General features: G+C 37.0%; 1 protein-coding gene across 1 annotated transcript; it reads right to left on the reverse strand.

Moving 5' to 3' along the window:
* Nucleotides 1-1136: 1136 nt before the first annotated feature.
* Nucleotides 1137-15726, reverse strand: LOC124169413 (N6-adenosine-methyltransferase non-catalytic subunit). The gene is made up of 7 exons (XM_046548009.1): nt 15518-15726; nt 15262-15444; nt 15035-15178; nt 11921-12094; nt 7223-7432; nt 5855-6027; nt 1137-1588 (listed from the first exon to the last, which is right to left on the reverse strand). Exons 1-7 carry the CDS (start codon nt 15578-15580, stop codon nt 1333-1335), a joined length of 1203 nt encoding a protein of 400 aa, XP_046403965.1. The 5' UTR covers nt 15581-15726; the 3' UTR covers nt 1137-1332.
* Between the last annotated feature and the right edge of the window lie 1046 nt (nt 15727-16772).

Below are 16772 nucleotides of genomic sequence, written 5' to 3' on the forward strand. Positions count from 1 at the left end.
TATAGGGAGACCCCCGCTATTACGAGAGATAAGCGATGCACCGCCATTTGACCCTATAATAATAGGCATGTTAAAAAATTCCTTTTTACGAGGCCATTTTGGTGTTGGCTCTCGCCATAGCGAGGGTTTCACCGCCGGAAAAACTTACATCAAGACTCCATAATCTCTTTAATTACTAGCAATCTGTTTGAAATGAAGTTAACACGGTGTGCTCAGTCTCAAATTTATGTGGTAAACTGTCGTTCGATAAATAAGTAGTTAATTTTGGTGATAATATTGTGGCATTAGCATTTGCGAATGCTTGACCTTCTTTTGTTCCTCGGAAAGCAGTCGGCAGCATACCCGCACGTCTGTGAGTTGCGTGAATAGAAAGCACTGTGGGGTCTCGTTTTATCGAGGTTTAACTGTATGTAACCATGATAATACAGAGTATTTCAGGAGGGATCTGTAATATTTCAGGAAGTGTTAGGAGAGATTATTTTAAGCACTTTTGTCCATAAACATAAAGTTGCAACTCCTTAGTTAATGTGCTATGCCATTGCAAACATTTTTTGGATGAACTTTGCCATGAAAACTTTTTCTTGGAAAAATTACTATCATTGTTGAAACAATCCTTGAGCTCAATTAAATGAAAGCTTTGAAAAACATATCAACAATCTCAATTATTTTGAGATAAATTGTTTCAGACACTTATAATCACATAATCTCACCCAATTCTTTAATTATTTAATATTCTTAAAAATCAAGAGTATAATAACTTTAAGATCAAGAAAAACCATATTCATGGTGACCACAAACTGCATCCAATTAAATGTTTGCGTTGCCCTTGCTCAGTAACTTAGGACTTTTGAACCCAAGGTTGTGGACAAAAAATGCTTCACATTGTTCCACCTAACACCTCCTGAAGTATTGCGTGTTCCTCCCAAAACACCCTGTATAGTGAATCTTAATCACATACCACTGGAAGGAAGTTAATAAAATTTAATATCTTTTGATATCAATAATGGAAAATAACCAAAACAAGTACAGATAGAAATCATAAGGAGAACTCACACAGCAGATTGTCTTCTTTCAACTTTTCACAACAGACTTACATATAATAGAGCAATCAACTCTAGACTCGAAGTTTTTTTTCAACTCACATAAAGTAGTTTTTATTCTTTCATGACATTTATCCACACATCAAAAATCTTTGATGAATAATATAAATGACTCGAGCACAGTTAACAGTTAAGTACACAACACTGTGTAACACTCATTGAACAAGTCACTTTATGAATCTTCCGGGTTGAACACCATTACCAATGGAATGGGTACTCTGCATCCGGGTGACTAACGACTTCGCCCCCTACCTCGGGAGAAGCCTCCACGCTGGGCGCCTCTCCCCCGTCCACCAGCTGCACCCTTCCCCTTCGCTGGCGGCGACTTTGGCCGCAAGGCCTCAATGCGTTCTGTACATCCCGTAGTGACTTGACCACTGGCAAAGTGACTAGCGTACACGTCTGCATTGAAGTTACTGTTGGTTAGCATTGGGCCCAGTGTTAACCAACCAGGGCGGATGGTGCTGTCTCGTCCAAATATATGCAGTCTAAAAGGACATAAACAATGTTTTAGTATAAGAAGAAAATAGTATCCACACATGCATGTGAAAAATGTACTTCACTTTGATTCCACAGGGGAAATTTCTACAGGGAATAAGATGACTATATCAAATCAATCGAGTAAATGCATCGAAGAACATAATAGTTTCATAATTGAGTAATATTATCGTTGTTAGTTGCCTGGTGTTTTGTTGAAAAATGCACCTTTCACTTCACTGGGGAAATTTCACAAATTGAGTGGTAATATCAAATATGTATTACTATCATATTTCATGGAGTAATTTAATGCCTGTGATTAACCTGTCCATTAACGTAAATGGTATGAATACCAATTTTTTTTATTTTTACAAGGGCATTTACTCATTATCTACATCAATACCCAAGACAGCAAAATAAAATCAATTTCATCAGCTTCCACACTACACAATTTTTATCATTTTTTCCTGGTATGTACTTTTCATAAAGGACAATGAACCATAGAATCATTCAAATGGTCTTTATTCCAACATATTTTAAGTAAAAATGAAGTATTTCTAGTTTTGTATAAAGTGGTCAAACAGTATTTCTCTCGAATTTGAATATCTAATAAGAATAGTAACTACTTCTCAAATACCTCATTCGAATATATAAAATGTACTGCATTGCTCAACACTGAATATGCATTTTTCCACCAATTTTAAATACAAACAGCAATAAAAATAAAAAATGTTGAACACTTGGCACATAATTCTGCTCCCAATGCAACTAAAATCCATGATTAAATCAAACTTGCACGCATCGCCAGCACCGCAATTCTTTTGTTTTTAATTATACATATTCATATTGAAGGATATATTATTAGTAATTCTTTACTGCATTTATTGCAAACCTTAAATAAAATAAGGACTCGACAATTACTTCAAAATTAGAATACATAAAACATAGTTTTTTTCATGCCAAAGGGTATATAAGAAGGAAAAGCCAATCTCGAATGCGTTTGAAACTAAACATGCATTCTTGTTAATGCTGCTATCATGGAGTCATCAGCATTATACATATTTTAATGCTTAATTTTAATGCAAAATTTCCATAAACATATTATCAAAGAATTGAATCAACCTACTGTCAAAACTTCACGTAAGACCCAACCATTGTCAATGGACTTAAAGAGAATCATGGACAATCTATGCTCTGCACTTGAAATACAGTGGAACTTGTTTAGCACGTTTCTGAAGGGACCACAAGAAATGAACGTACTAACCAGGAAAACGTGCTAACAAGGAAAGTAAATACAGTGGAACTTGGTTAGTACGTTCCTCCTTAGTACGTTTTCCTCCTTAGTACGACGATTTCTCTCGGTCCCGGTACCATCGGAACAAAATACAGGCAAAAGTATTTGGTTAGTACGTTTGAAAAAATTGCACTTTCCTGGTTAGTACGCTCAATAGGGTGGTTTCCTATTATTTTTTTATTGCCTTAATCGAAAGATTATTACTCCTGGAGTACGTATTTCATGCTTTTAGATTTTTAAATGACAATATCTATTTTTCGCGATTAAATGAAAAGTGAAAATTTTCAAGCGCGCGAAAACGCGACGTGTTAGTAGGAATGATGGGAAATCTCTCCGTACGTCGTATTTCTGGTTCCCCCTCCGCCCGGTGAGGTGACCTTGAGGCGAGGCTTAGCGCTGATACGTCGCAGGCTGCCAGCGGGTAGCCTAGTGCCCTGCCGCCTGGTAGCGCTTGGCTTAAATAAGGATTATTAATACCTTATCAAACGAGGAAAACTTTCCGACCTTAACCAGTTTTAATAAGTAATTATTAAGACATGTTTCCTGGGGCTCTGCGCCTCATGCATGCATTGGCAACCTCAGACGATGTATAACTCCTATCTTCTCCTATAGAAACTAGGTCCCTGTGACGTCACGTGGAGTGGCATCGCATGGGCGCCAATCTGGCCCTTTTCAAATGAGGATAAAAATGGACCACTGCCATTCGTCTATACCGGCATTTCTAAAATGAAATAATTTGTATGCTATGAATACACTAATGGTGGGTAACGAATCGCAAAAATTGCCTTTTGTTTTCTTTGATGAAGGAAACTACCCTATTGCTAGCCGTGACGCAACCCGCAATTCGTTCTCCAGTGTCTTCTTAAGGGTCGTAATGCTCCGAATTCATGATTTAATTTATTATTACTAGCCATTAACATTCTTTCATTCATTCTACATATCTTTCTTCGACCGTGATTTATCCAAATGCATTTCTCAATTCTTAAGACGTGATGAATTTATCGGGAATGTCTGACTATGCAAAACTGCAGCCAATGAGAAGCCCCAATTTTCCCCACCCCGAGCTCCTCACCTTCTGTTGCCTCTGGAGTGCCCACCAGTGCCCACTGCGCACAAATTTCACGAGGGGGCATTTGTTGCTATTGCACGAGTTATCATGATGAAGAAATGAGTTTTATCCAATTCCCACTTTATCTAAAGCAGTACTGCACGACGTCAATGCTACGGGGTGCGTGCATATTTGACTACTGCTGCGGGAGCAGACGATGCTCTGTATCTCCATGCAAAGCTTAGCTTAAAAATACTTGATCTCGGCACGAAAGCAGATGACATTAAACTAATTTTTAAAGTAAATTTCAACATTATAATATAAAATCTTCTTGTAATTACGTCGTAATAAAATAATCTTGCATGTTATTATTCGATACATCGATCGATATAACAATCGATATGGCTTTATTCCAGAAGCGAATGTGTATGGTTGTTGCCGTAATTTAAGGTTAATATAATTTTGTCCAATTTTTATGATGTTTAAAGACAACCCGTTGACATACTCAGGGTTGTTGTTATATTCTCATAACATTTTCATGTACATAATTGTCTTCGGGAAATCTATGAAACATTGTGATTTTTATTCACATGGAAAGAGTTCAGGAAGGCGATCCTACGAGAACTACCGATAGTAATTGTAATTTTGACGACTTTTCCACAGATTGCAATTACCCAAACTGCTATTTTTTACTTTCCTCGTTAGTACGTTCATTTTTTGTGGTCCCTTCAGAAACGTACTAAACAAGTTCCACTGTAATAGCAGTCGGAGATATGGATTTCCCAAAGACAATTGCGTGAAAACGGCGTCTATCTCCCGTGATTTATCCTATATATATTCATAGAAAGAGGACAAGTAAAGCTAAGTCATTTCTTCTTTCTTACAGCATACTCGGAGAATATAACAACAACCCTGATTATGTCAACTGGTTGTTTTTAAACATCATAAAAATGGGACAAAATTATATTAACCTTAAATTACGGCAACAGCCGTACACATTCGCTTACGGAATAAAACCATATCGATTGTGATATCAATCGATATATCGAATAATAACACGCAAGATTATTAGATTAAAACGTAATTACTAGAAGATTATTATAGTTGAAATTTACTTTAAAAATTTGTATAATATCGTCTGCTTTCGTGCAGAGATCAAGTATTTTTAAGCTAAGCTTCGCATGGAGATCCAGAGCATCGTCTGCTCCCGCAGCAGTAGTCAAATACGCACGTACTCCATAGCCTTGATGTCTAGTTTATGGAGTACGTGCACTACTGCTTTAGATTAAGTGGGAATTGGATAAGACTCATTTCTTCATCATGATAACTTGTGCAATAGCAACAATTGCCCACTCGCGAAATTTGTGCGCAGTGGGGACTTCAGAGGCAACAGAAGGTGAGGAGCTTGGGTTGGAGAAAATCGGGGCTTCTCATTGGCTGCAGTTTCGTTAGTCAGACATTCCTGATAAATGGCCGCATGTTATTATTCATCACGTCATAAGAATTGAGAAATCCATTAGGATAAATCACGGTCGAAGAAAGAGATGTGGAATAAATGCAAGAATGTTAATGGCTAATAATAATAAATTAAATCATGAATTCAGAGGTTTACAACCCTTAAGAAGATACTAGAGAACGAATTGCGGGTTGCGTCACGGCAAGCAATTGAGCGTACTAACCAGGAAAGCGCAATTTTTTCAAACATGCTAACCAAATACTTTTACCTGTATTTTGTTATGATGGTACCGGGACCAAGAGAAATTGCCGTACTAAGGAGGAAAACGTACTAACGAGGAACATACTAACCAAGTTCCACTGTATATGTAATAGATCAAAATATGTCATTGAATATCAATTAGTGTAAAAAGCTCAATATTCGAGGTATTCCATGCTTCGACTACATATTTGAACTTCCCATCCATACTAAAAACTTACCTCCTCCTTCCCAGACAGAAATGCTCTATGATGTGAAATATTTCCACAGGCTTTTCTAAGGATCCATACTCGGGTTCCTCTGATATAATAAGGTCAATGTCAACATTGGCATGGATGAAGTCCCCATCAGTTGATCTCCGAACAGTGCCTTTTATTCCCATCAAGCAGTGCTCCTGAAATATATTAAAGCAATTACGTTGATGCCATAGAAAGGAATAGATCCATTCCCTCCTCATAAACATCCTTCAATAGTTACTTTAGCAGAGAGTTAATGTTCAAGTAAGTTAAGCCCAAGATAATAAAACTATGTACTCATTAAAGTAACAGTAGCATTCGTAACACTTTGCATGCTATGGATGTAATATTATGTCCTTCTGTTTCAATGGCTTTATATGCCTAAGCCAAAATAAAATGCCGACGAAATATTCAAAATTTGAATAATTTAAATATAAATAATAGTATTTAACATTTTAATTTCATGTTATATGACATATTAAAAGTCGGCAGAAATATTTATTCGACTCTTTTGATAAATAAGAGCTTAGTTTTTTTAAACACTCTTTACAATAAATAAAGCTTTGCTGCAAACGTATAAAAAAATACTTGAATTTTCCAAAAATGGTTGTATTTTTTCTATAGGGCTTATACATTAATGATATACCTGCACTCAAAGTGTTAAAATGAAAATTCTTTTGAGCTAAAAAATAGGTACATTGGTCTGGTGTAGGAATTTACTAATACTTACCAGATACAGTGTGCTAAATTGCACCCTCTCAAAATTTATATTGCTTGATGACTTCAAATAGACAATGCTTTTAAATATTACCATGGCATATAAAGGGAAAAAGCAGCTTGTGCAAGTCTTCCAAGGTAAATACTTTCCACTATCCGTATCTACCACTGGTACACAAATAAATAATTCGATGATTAAAAGAATTAAGTCCCATAACTATACAAATAACAATTCTTGCCTTTAGCTAGTTAGCCATACCTGCCATTCTACCTTATATTCACACAATAATAGCTTTAGTAAAGGGGCATATTATGTTCTAAAATTTAAAATAATTCTGATGCCAGACACTTTCATCATATTTCAAGGTTAAAAACATTTGATGTAAGTCATTCCATTTAAATTAAAAATACACAAAAGGCAAGCGTACAAACTTTTTCTTTTATTTTCCAAAGAAAATATATTTCATTATTCTGTCTACATACTTCCATGCATGAAAATTAATTGGCCCAAGATTGAATTAAGCCCATTAAAGCACCGAAAAATAAAATAAATAAAATTCAAGATGAGAGATTATCTATAGACTAAAATAAAACACTAAATGGAATGAAGAGAAAGCATACGAAAAATGTCCTCACCTTGGTCCGCTGAAATACTGCTTTGGCTTCCAAATTCTTTGAAAGCCCTGGGTTGTTGATGTTTGTGCGTATCCAGCAAATATCTTCGCATCTTCGGAATCCCCACTTCCTCAGGCAAAATCGACCAAGGTCCAAGCCATCTGAGGAGCCACACCAAAGGAATACAAAACTGCGAGGAGCAGCCACTTCTCCAATGTCCAATTGCATTATCTGCAAGGAAAAAATTGCGGGCTCAAGCAGGGTTCCCACACTAACTAAATTATAAAATTCACGGTTTTTTCCAGGTTTTCACGGTCTTTTTATCATCAAATTGACGGTCTGCTGATAAGCCATTTTAGGCAGAAATATTGATGACGTAACAATCACCGCCCGCACGTTAACTAAAAATTTATCAACAGCGACAGGCGCCGTGAATTCAAATGTAGCAATAAAAGTGCTATTTCTCATGACGTCACCTATCGATATCAAAATTTAGGTGAAGCTTAAGGTTGTGAGCGGCAAAATGGAGGGAGCAGTGAGGTAGGGAAGTAAAGAAGTGTCTGATTTTTCGCCAGGGTTAATGAACACTTTGTGTGCCGGTCTTCCAATCACAGGCTCAAGATCAATGTGTCGTCATGGCACACGGACCAATAATTGCACTTCGAATATACGTGCGGAGATAAATGTGTGGACAGTGCCTATATGTGGCTCGGCCTTGAAACATGATTGAAATATCTTTTTTGCTTTTGATCCGTCAATTGTAGTTCTTTTCCTATAAGTTTGAGAGATTTTTAAGGTTTTATGACGAAATTCACAGCTACAGTGAGTCCTCGTTTAACGTCACTTACCGTTCCTGAAAAATGTGACGATAAACGAAATGACGTTAATCGAAGCATAATATCCCATAAGAAACAATGTAAAAAGTGAATATCGGCTCCTAGACCTCACAATTCCTACGCGAAAAAAATGTTAGCGTATCATATCTGGGGCATTTTTTACGGTGGGAATGCCAAACTATCGCATAAATACGAGTTCCTGTCTTCATCGACGACAATAGCAGCAGTGACGTAAATCCTTCTCCATTTTTGTATCTTCCAGCATTTGCTTTTCGGCTTCGCTATAATGGTCGCCCGGGCGAGCGTCGACTGGGCATCATCATCGCTGAAACATCGTCGCAGTCACAGGAACCAAAATTATTGTGAACTCGGCAAAAAAAGTGACGACAAAATCTCCGAGTTCTACACGGAAAAATGCCTTGAAATCACTTTTTAGGCTCCTGAAAACCATTATGTCAAGTAAAACCTTGCGCACCTACGAAAGAATTCATTTTGCAGAAATTTTTGCCAAAACCGTAATCGCAATTAAGAATAAACACACCGTTTTACACTTTGCTTAGACTGACTGTATTACCGCCCACAAAACGAACAACCTGCAACGCCCGCCGCTTCGCCTTTTTTTTCGCGCGAAATTTAAAAGACTTGACGTTATCGCGAAGCGGAGGTGCGATAAACCAATAACGGTCTCAACATTTTTGTGACGTTATCGCGAAATGACGTTAAACGGGGTGACGTAGAACAAGGACTCACTGTATTTCCAGGTTTTTTCACGGTAGACAAAATTCACGACTTATTCACGGTTTTAAGGGTTTCACGGTTGAGTGGGGACCCTATCAAGTAACTGAAATCGAGTCGGGTGATACACCGTAAAGAATCAAGTAAGGGCCCTGCATAGAGGAGGCCCAACTCCATCCCATAGAAGGCTGATTTCTGCTGCCAATTCCGTCGCATTTTAATCAACTTTCAAAAATGTCTGCAGCGCGGTGATGAGCGCAATGCGATCCACTTTCAAATATTTTTCAGAGAGGTCTTTTCAAATGTGAGGAATAGCATTGAAAAGTTATAGAGTTGATAGATCACATCATCATGAACGCAAATTTCAGTTAACACCCCTCATTTTACTTATTTCCCCATGAAACTCGGATCAATTTGTCCGTCAGCGACACGAGTGGCGACTTCTGCAAACCCATTTAAATGCAGGATAGGTGACAAAACATTTACGAGGCAGACTTGAAGAATCCTCTTTTGTAATATTTATGGAATCAACACACTAAGAGACTTAACTATATTAGCCAAGGATTTGTGGAACTTTCATCATATGTATTTTTAAATAAATGAAAGAGAAAACCCAATTATTTCACATTAAATTTATTTGTGACCGGTTTTGCTTCATTAGATGGAGGAGTAGGTTCTATTTACATTGTGCGAAAATGTGCATTGCGGGTGACTCCCGTAAAGTTATCACCGTGGCTAGTCCCGGTATACTTAAATTCTATTTACATTAACCACTATGGTTGAAAAAAAATAAAGTTTTATTTTATTGGACACAATAGATCCCACAAACAAAATGTCCACTGCCATTCCACTACCACCACCGAGATTAGTACCCAGCACCAAGGGTAAAGCTACCTTCTAGACCAGGATCATGTGCCTTGATCATTTGAGATAGATACTACATAGTATATAACTAAAGTCTAACTCAATAATGAAGTAAAAATTACCAAGGAGTATTACATACAAGACTCAATCTTGTTATGATCCAAGCACTTCCCCCAGGTAAACTAGTTTTGGCAAGAATTTAGAGAAGATACATCAAGTTTTTGAAGCCGAGAGATATCATGAAACAGCATATTAAATGATACACAAAGATATTGCACTGTCCATTAAATGTTAATTTCACAAACTCTACTACACGTGTTTCGATTGGCTGGCAATCACTAAATCTTTAGTGCTCATTTAGTAGCTTATGATGATTGCAAGCCCATTGAAACATGAGTAGAAGAGTTTGTGAAATTAAAATTAAGTGTCTATCATTTAAATAAGTTTTTTGTCTAGAAATGGACACATTTAAATAGACTCATTTAATTCTTATTTTCATTCATTTATATGGCAATACATATGTATTAAAATATATGTATGTAGTTCTTTTGATTGAATATTAGATAAACACATTCAAATCAGGATTAATAGCTCCTCCAGGAATGGCTGCCACCTTTCGGTGGCATGAAGCAGTAGTTAAAACTGAAACTCAACCCTCCTAGTATGCACACTGACCATTGCTTTCCAGCTCCCAAAATGCCTTCCAACACCTTCTATGAGCACAAAGGACTTGCCAGGGAAATATTAACTAATAAAGTATTAATTAGCGAGCTAGTGCAATAACTCCAACAGTCAGCTCAAGTCTTATGAAGTAACCATAAGTTGAGCATCAATGTGAATAACTGAGAAGCTGATTGGACGGTTTCATTACACGTCTGACCTTATACAGCATTGGATTTAACTTATGACAAGAAGACGGCAGTGCTGAGGATCCAGGAATATAAAAAATTGGGGACTATGAATACATAACAGTTTAAGACAGCATGCTCCAACTGCACCCAGGTCCTTAATCATACTTAACACATTGAGGACCGGATGTAAAATGAAAAAGCATGAGCAATTTCCACAATTTAAATTTATTGGTACTACCGGTGGCAAAAATGCTGTGAAGCGAAACCAGTATTACCAATAAATTTAAATTGTGGAAATTGCTCATGCTTTTTCATTTTTCATTATGTCACGTTTCCACTCCATCTCGCCTGAAACCTCAGATTATATTTATGGACCGGATATTTTTTTTCGAACTCACCCCAGTGGCCAGGTATTTTTCAACGCAGGCTGTTTTTTTTGCATGCAACTTTAATTTGGTTCACATCTGAATAACTTTTTACAATATGTACTTATCTCTTTCAAATTTTTAGTGTTTTAAGACCAAACCTAATGTCATAACATGAATAAATAATTTTTACGAACAATGTCGTTACAATGTATCATTGCACGTGGCATATAAAGGCAGCGTGTAGAAAACACGAGTTATCTCGTGATCCGTCCGTAAACAGATGGCTCGTGAAACACCAGTATACTCGTGATCCATCCGCAATGTGTTAATGTGTCATAAATATTTTCCCTTTAATGGAAAAATCTTTCTATCATTAATTTATGCATCAATAGGGTAGTTTCCTTCATCAAAGAAAACAAAAGGCAATAATTGCGATTCGTTACCCACCATTAGTGTATTCATAATATACAAATTATTTTGTTTTATAACTGCCGGTGTAGATGAATGGCAATTGTCCATTTTTATCCTCATTTGAAAAGGGCCAGATTGGCGCCCATGCGATGCCACTCCACGTGACGTCACAGGGACCTAGTTTCTACAGGAGAAGATAGGAGTTATACGTCGTCTGAGGTTACCAATGCATGCATGAGGCGCAGAGCTCAGGGAAACATGTCTTAATAATCACCTACTAAAACTGGCTAAGGTCGGAAAGTTTTCCTCGTTTGATAAGGTATTAATAATCCTTATTTAAGCCAAGCGCTACCAGGCGGCAGGGCACTAGGCTACCCGCTGGCAGCCTGCGACGTATCAGCGCTAAGCCTCGCCTCAAGGTCACCTCACCGGGCGGAGGGGGAACCAGAAATACGACGTACGGAGAGATTTCCCATCATTCCTACTAACGCATCGCGTTTTCGCGCGCTTGAAAATTTTCACTTTTCATTTAATCGCGAAAAATAGATATTATCATTTAAAAATCTAAAAGCGTAAAATACGTACTCCAGGAGTAATAATCTTTCGATTAAGGCAATAAAAAAATAATAGGAAACCACCCTATTATGTACATACCTGTTCCCAATTCCAGAATTCCATGTTAGTGACCCCCATTGTTCTCTGGTATTCCTCAAGTGGGGGCTCAACAAGGATGACATCAAACTTTGATCGGAGCTCCTTCATGTCAAACGTCTGCAAGTCACACTTCAGGTACATCGGAGGTGCAGCTGTCTGCGCAATCAAATCATCCTGGAAGGAGAAGAAACATAACTAATATTTATTTATTTATCAAATTGTCCACATACAGCATAGTTTACCATTTTATAGTGGCACAGTATAACAAACATAAAAGCACAAACACAATCAAACATAATTAATTTAAATAAATAACAATGCATTGAAGTAAGAAGCTCTTTGACCTTAAGAGCTTACATTAAGGTAGGGAAGAGCGCGGTTTGTAAAGGAGTGGTTTGGAATGGAGAACGGGTCAATGTGATCTGGAAGGGAATTTATGAGGGAAGAGAGGCGGGAGAGGATGGAACGTTTGGTTAGTGACAATCTGGGAATGGGTACATGGAGGAGCGAATGCGTTCGAGTGGGTCTGCATGGAACTTTAAAATTTAGATTGGAGACGAGATCGGGACAGTCTATGGAAGAGTTTAGAATGCTATGTATTAGTTTTAAATCAGATTTTAAGATTAAATTTGGAATATTAGATATAGAGAGAGTGTGCAAAACAGAATCAGCGGACATAATACATGCCAACTATCTACAGACAGGCCTTGAAAGGCGAGTGAACATTGACTACTGATTCACATTTAACTGCCATGGGAAAAAAATTCCTCTCGACTAGGAAATTAACCACAGACCTTAAACCCAGGTTTCTAAGAACCTCTGTATAATGAGCAATGGTGTAGTCATATGACTTTTGGCTTAATGGAAGCTCTTATCTTAACTTAATCTTATTGACAGAGAGGGGGCACGATTACGCTGCATGATCATGGAACAGCATCACACAGCAATAGCCTCTTCGGCATTTGTGTGCCTCGGGACTGTGTAGCGTGATGTCTTACATTTTAGTTTAGGACTTCAAGCAGCTGTTTGATGCATCTTTGCAAACCACATTATGCGGGATCATTGCTGAGATCAAGCCAATGTACATTGTGTACCACGCAACCACAGATGCATGGCTCTTGACAAACAGAGCTTTAGGCTTTCCAGATCATTGCCCAGACCGTGACTCCATTCCAAGTACCTCAATTCTGATGGCAAATTAACTGTGATTCATGGTGCTATGTGCTAGGCCCTAGCAGTCCATTCAAAATGGCAAAGTAAGGCAGAATATATTTCCAAGAAGCCACAACCAGTTAAGAACCTTAAACCTAGGATAAATGCTATTAATGTCTATCACATTGATTAATGACTTTGATGGGTCCAATTGCCAAGGCTGATTTAGTGGTAGTCTACATTGAGACACAAGGGGAAGGGGAGCCCAAATGATATTCCACAAAGGACATTCAGAGCTGTACAAAAGATTATCAATTTACATCCATATGGCTCAAGGCTCATTTTTAGCCAATCAGAGCTCATCTTAAGCACAACCGCTGTCAGCAGTGCCAAACCAGACATGGGTGGTACGTAAATCAGTTGACTACAGCCATGTGTCCAAGAAATGTTAATTAAGGGTAAGGCAAGGCATATGTAACTTAAATAAACAAATATCCACAAGTGAATATTATAATTATGCTTCACTGAGTGAAATATTATATGTTACATTGAAATTTTGTAGTTTCACGTTAAATAGCACCGAGAAATAAAAAAATATATCAACAATCTAAGTAGGTAACACTGACAATAATCATATCAAGTTGTTCAATGCGGTTAAAAACATTGAAAAAAATAGGAGTAGAATTACAAGGAGCATGAAATAAGAGCATTGAGAATGTAGAAGAATACATTTTGCAAAAAGTAGATAGGTACACTTCAATATCATATGCCACGAACACAAAGAAAAAAAGAAGACATAAGTGCAAGAAATGGAACTGGAACTTAATTTTCCATCGGCAGCATGATTCTAATTATTTTTCTACCAGTTTGTAACTCCCATTGAAGAAAAGTAATTTCTTAACGATTATGTCTTACAGCAACCATCTTACAATATCTTAGTCACTGCATTCCTCACGGCTTACGTCCCATTGTATACTAGGCTTTACTTAGTTAATTTATTAGCAATGTTTCTTTCCTTGCAGGAGGAAAATCAAACCATGACAATAGGCATATTCCTCACTTGTTTGAGTAACATCTAAAAGAGAAATTTAACTTCCTCTAATTCCATTCAGACAAGTATACAATAATGAATCCATTCCTTCTAACAGAAATGTGCACTGAGAAAAAATAGTGACAGACAAATTGCTTTGTAATTTGAAAACAGATTTTTCCTTTTTTAGCTACCATACTAAAATGGCTTCAAGGCACAATAATTTGACAATACAATTGCAGAAGATGGAGTAATTTTCCGTCAATTAACATGAACCATACTTTCATGGAAGTTGAAAATACTAATGTCAGAAAGATTTTTCATCCCATTATTCTAAGAGGGTTATTGGGTCATTTCTTAGCACCTATTTTCAAGACAGCTTTATCAATGCACAAAGCCAGGTAGTAAACAATCATGAGTATAAAATGTAGACTGACTTGCATAAACAGTTGCTATCGAGAGGCAATATCTACTTCGGTTAAAAGGAAGTTTTTATCATTGCCAATTTGGCATGTTAAGTGTACAAATTACTCACTATATGTGTGGTCAAATAAACTTAAAATATTAATAATTAAAGATTAATTATGGCATGAAAAATAATCGATAGAATTATTTAAGATGGAAAAGATAATCACTGTATGTAAGTTTTTATTATTACTTCGAATCTTACCTTACGCTACCACCACTGATATTATGTTAAAGCAGGACTAAATGAAGATCAACTCAAGAGCCCATCAATATTACTCATGGAAAACCAACGAAGTAATAGATATGACGAGGTGTCACATCACTCCTGTTTATGGAAATTTCGGGAAGAAGCGGAAGAAAACAAGCAAATTAAACAGTGGTTTCTGTTCAGTGTTTGAAGTACGGACTTGGTGACACAATAAAAAGACTGGGCATATATTGTGTTCGCATTATTCCTCTCATACCTTTAGCTTAATGAGTTCTCGGAGCTTTGGGTATTCTTCGAAACGGTCGGCCAGACCAACGTCACGAATAAAGTTCTGGGGCCGCTGTCCTGTGTCCACGAAATGTTGGCAGTAATCATTGTGAGGATTTGAAGATTGAGTGCCCTGCAAAAAGACGATAACATAATGTAATGTGAATACATTCACCCACACTGCAACGGGAACGTAATTAAAAGTCAAAAGCATACCTTCAAAAATGTCGACGAGTCGGTGTAAACCATCTTTCCAGTGGCCGTTTCGTCGTCTTCTGTGGCCTGTTGTTTCTCCGCATTTTCTTTAGTTGGATCACATTCCCCAGTTACTTTCCTTGATGGCGAATCGATAGTAGTTCCCAGAGTTTGCCGCAGTTCATCCACACTGGATACACCGAACTAGAATAAAATATTTATCTACTTTATCCTGTTGGACAACAGCGGAAATGTTGTAATGGATGTATGAACTTACTGTCTGAGCCAACAATTTCTTGCGTTTTTGCGAACGCTCACGAAGCTCCTTGACGAGACTCATTTTGATCACTACCTATTACTTGAAGATATCAAATAATACACCTTGTATAATATCCGAAATCAAAATCAAGCTTGATTCAAGCCGGCTACAGTGTTCTTTCGTGTTTTGTTTGAGTGCTACCAAGTGCTGCCAACCGTTAATATGAAAGCACTTTCCAAATGTTGTGGCAAGGGTACCAACCATTCATTACATGACAAAATTGCAATGTTGGTTGCGTTTTGAAGGATGACATTTGTATGCATTTCGTGGGTAACTTTGGTCGCACTTTGGCGGCACAGGATGAGAGACGAGTTGATGACTATCAAGTTGGGGTTGGGGTTAAATTTTTATCTTGCTTTATCTAAAAAGAGCTGTATAGCTTTATTCGAATTTCTGAAACCATTTCATTATTTCCACTGTAATGAGAACACAAATTAATTTATACATATATGTTTATCGTATTCCAATTTACTCCCTCGAAACTTATTTTTATTGGTAGTACCTACTTACTGAGAGTTTTTTTTTCCTGTATCGATGATTCAGTAATTTTCCACAAATGAGAGATTGGGTTTTTTTTTTAAGTTATAACATTATTTCAAATTTTTCCACTGAAGCATTTGTTTTAAATATGGTCACTGAGTGGATTTTTGTAGTTCATTTTGGAATGATTGAGTTTTATATAAATTTCTTTTCAAGTTCGGCAAATTTTTTTTTCAAGTGAATTTTGAAATATCAAATTCATTCATCATGGAAACTTGGATAAAGTAAGTTTCACCAACCCCTATGGAAAAATTGGATAAACCTGTTTCAAATTTTTATACATTCTTATACATTGCCATGGTAATGTATATGAATGTATAAAAATTTGAAACAGTAGGTTTACACAATTTTTTCATGGGGGAATGCATTTGGTTTCATTGAAGGGTCCTCCCTCAGTTAAGTTAGAAAGTAGTAATTAGTACTTCAATCAAGGATCATATATTGGTTAGTCTGCTGTGGAATATGCTGCTGAATAGCAATAAGTAATTCCACTCCATTCATAATAACAATCCAATTCAGCAATACCTACCATTCAGCAGCCATAAACAGCAGGCCAGAGAGATATTTTGTAGATATCTGAATGTCCGCTTTTCTGATATCTACAAGATTTCTTAGAGAAGATATTTTATAGACATTCGTATTCAAATTGGATCCATTGAGAAAATTCAGGGTA

The sequence above is a fragment of the Ischnura elegans genome, chromosome 12 (assembly GCF_921293095.1).
Source record: "Ischnura elegans chromosome 12, ioIscEleg1.1, whole genome shotgun sequence".
Taxonomy (NCBI): Eukaryota; Metazoa; Arthropoda; class Insecta; order Odonata; family Coenagrionidae; genus Ischnura; species Ischnura elegans.

Excerpts from the sequence above, each read along its gene's own strand:
- LOC124169413 (XM_046548009.1), bottom strand. The coding sequence starts at position 15,580 with ATGAGTCTCGTCAAGGAGCTTCGTGAGCGTTCGCAAAAACGCAAGAAA. Across the intron at positions 15,445-15,517 it reads AGAAATTGTTGGCTCAGACA|TTCGGTGTATCCAGTGTGGA; the intron begins GTAAGTTCATAC and ends ATTTTATTCTAG. Across the intron at positions 6,028-7,222 it reads CAGTATTTCAGCGGACCAAG|GAGCACTGCTTGATGGGAAT; the intron begins GTGAGGACATTT and ends AATATATTTCAG.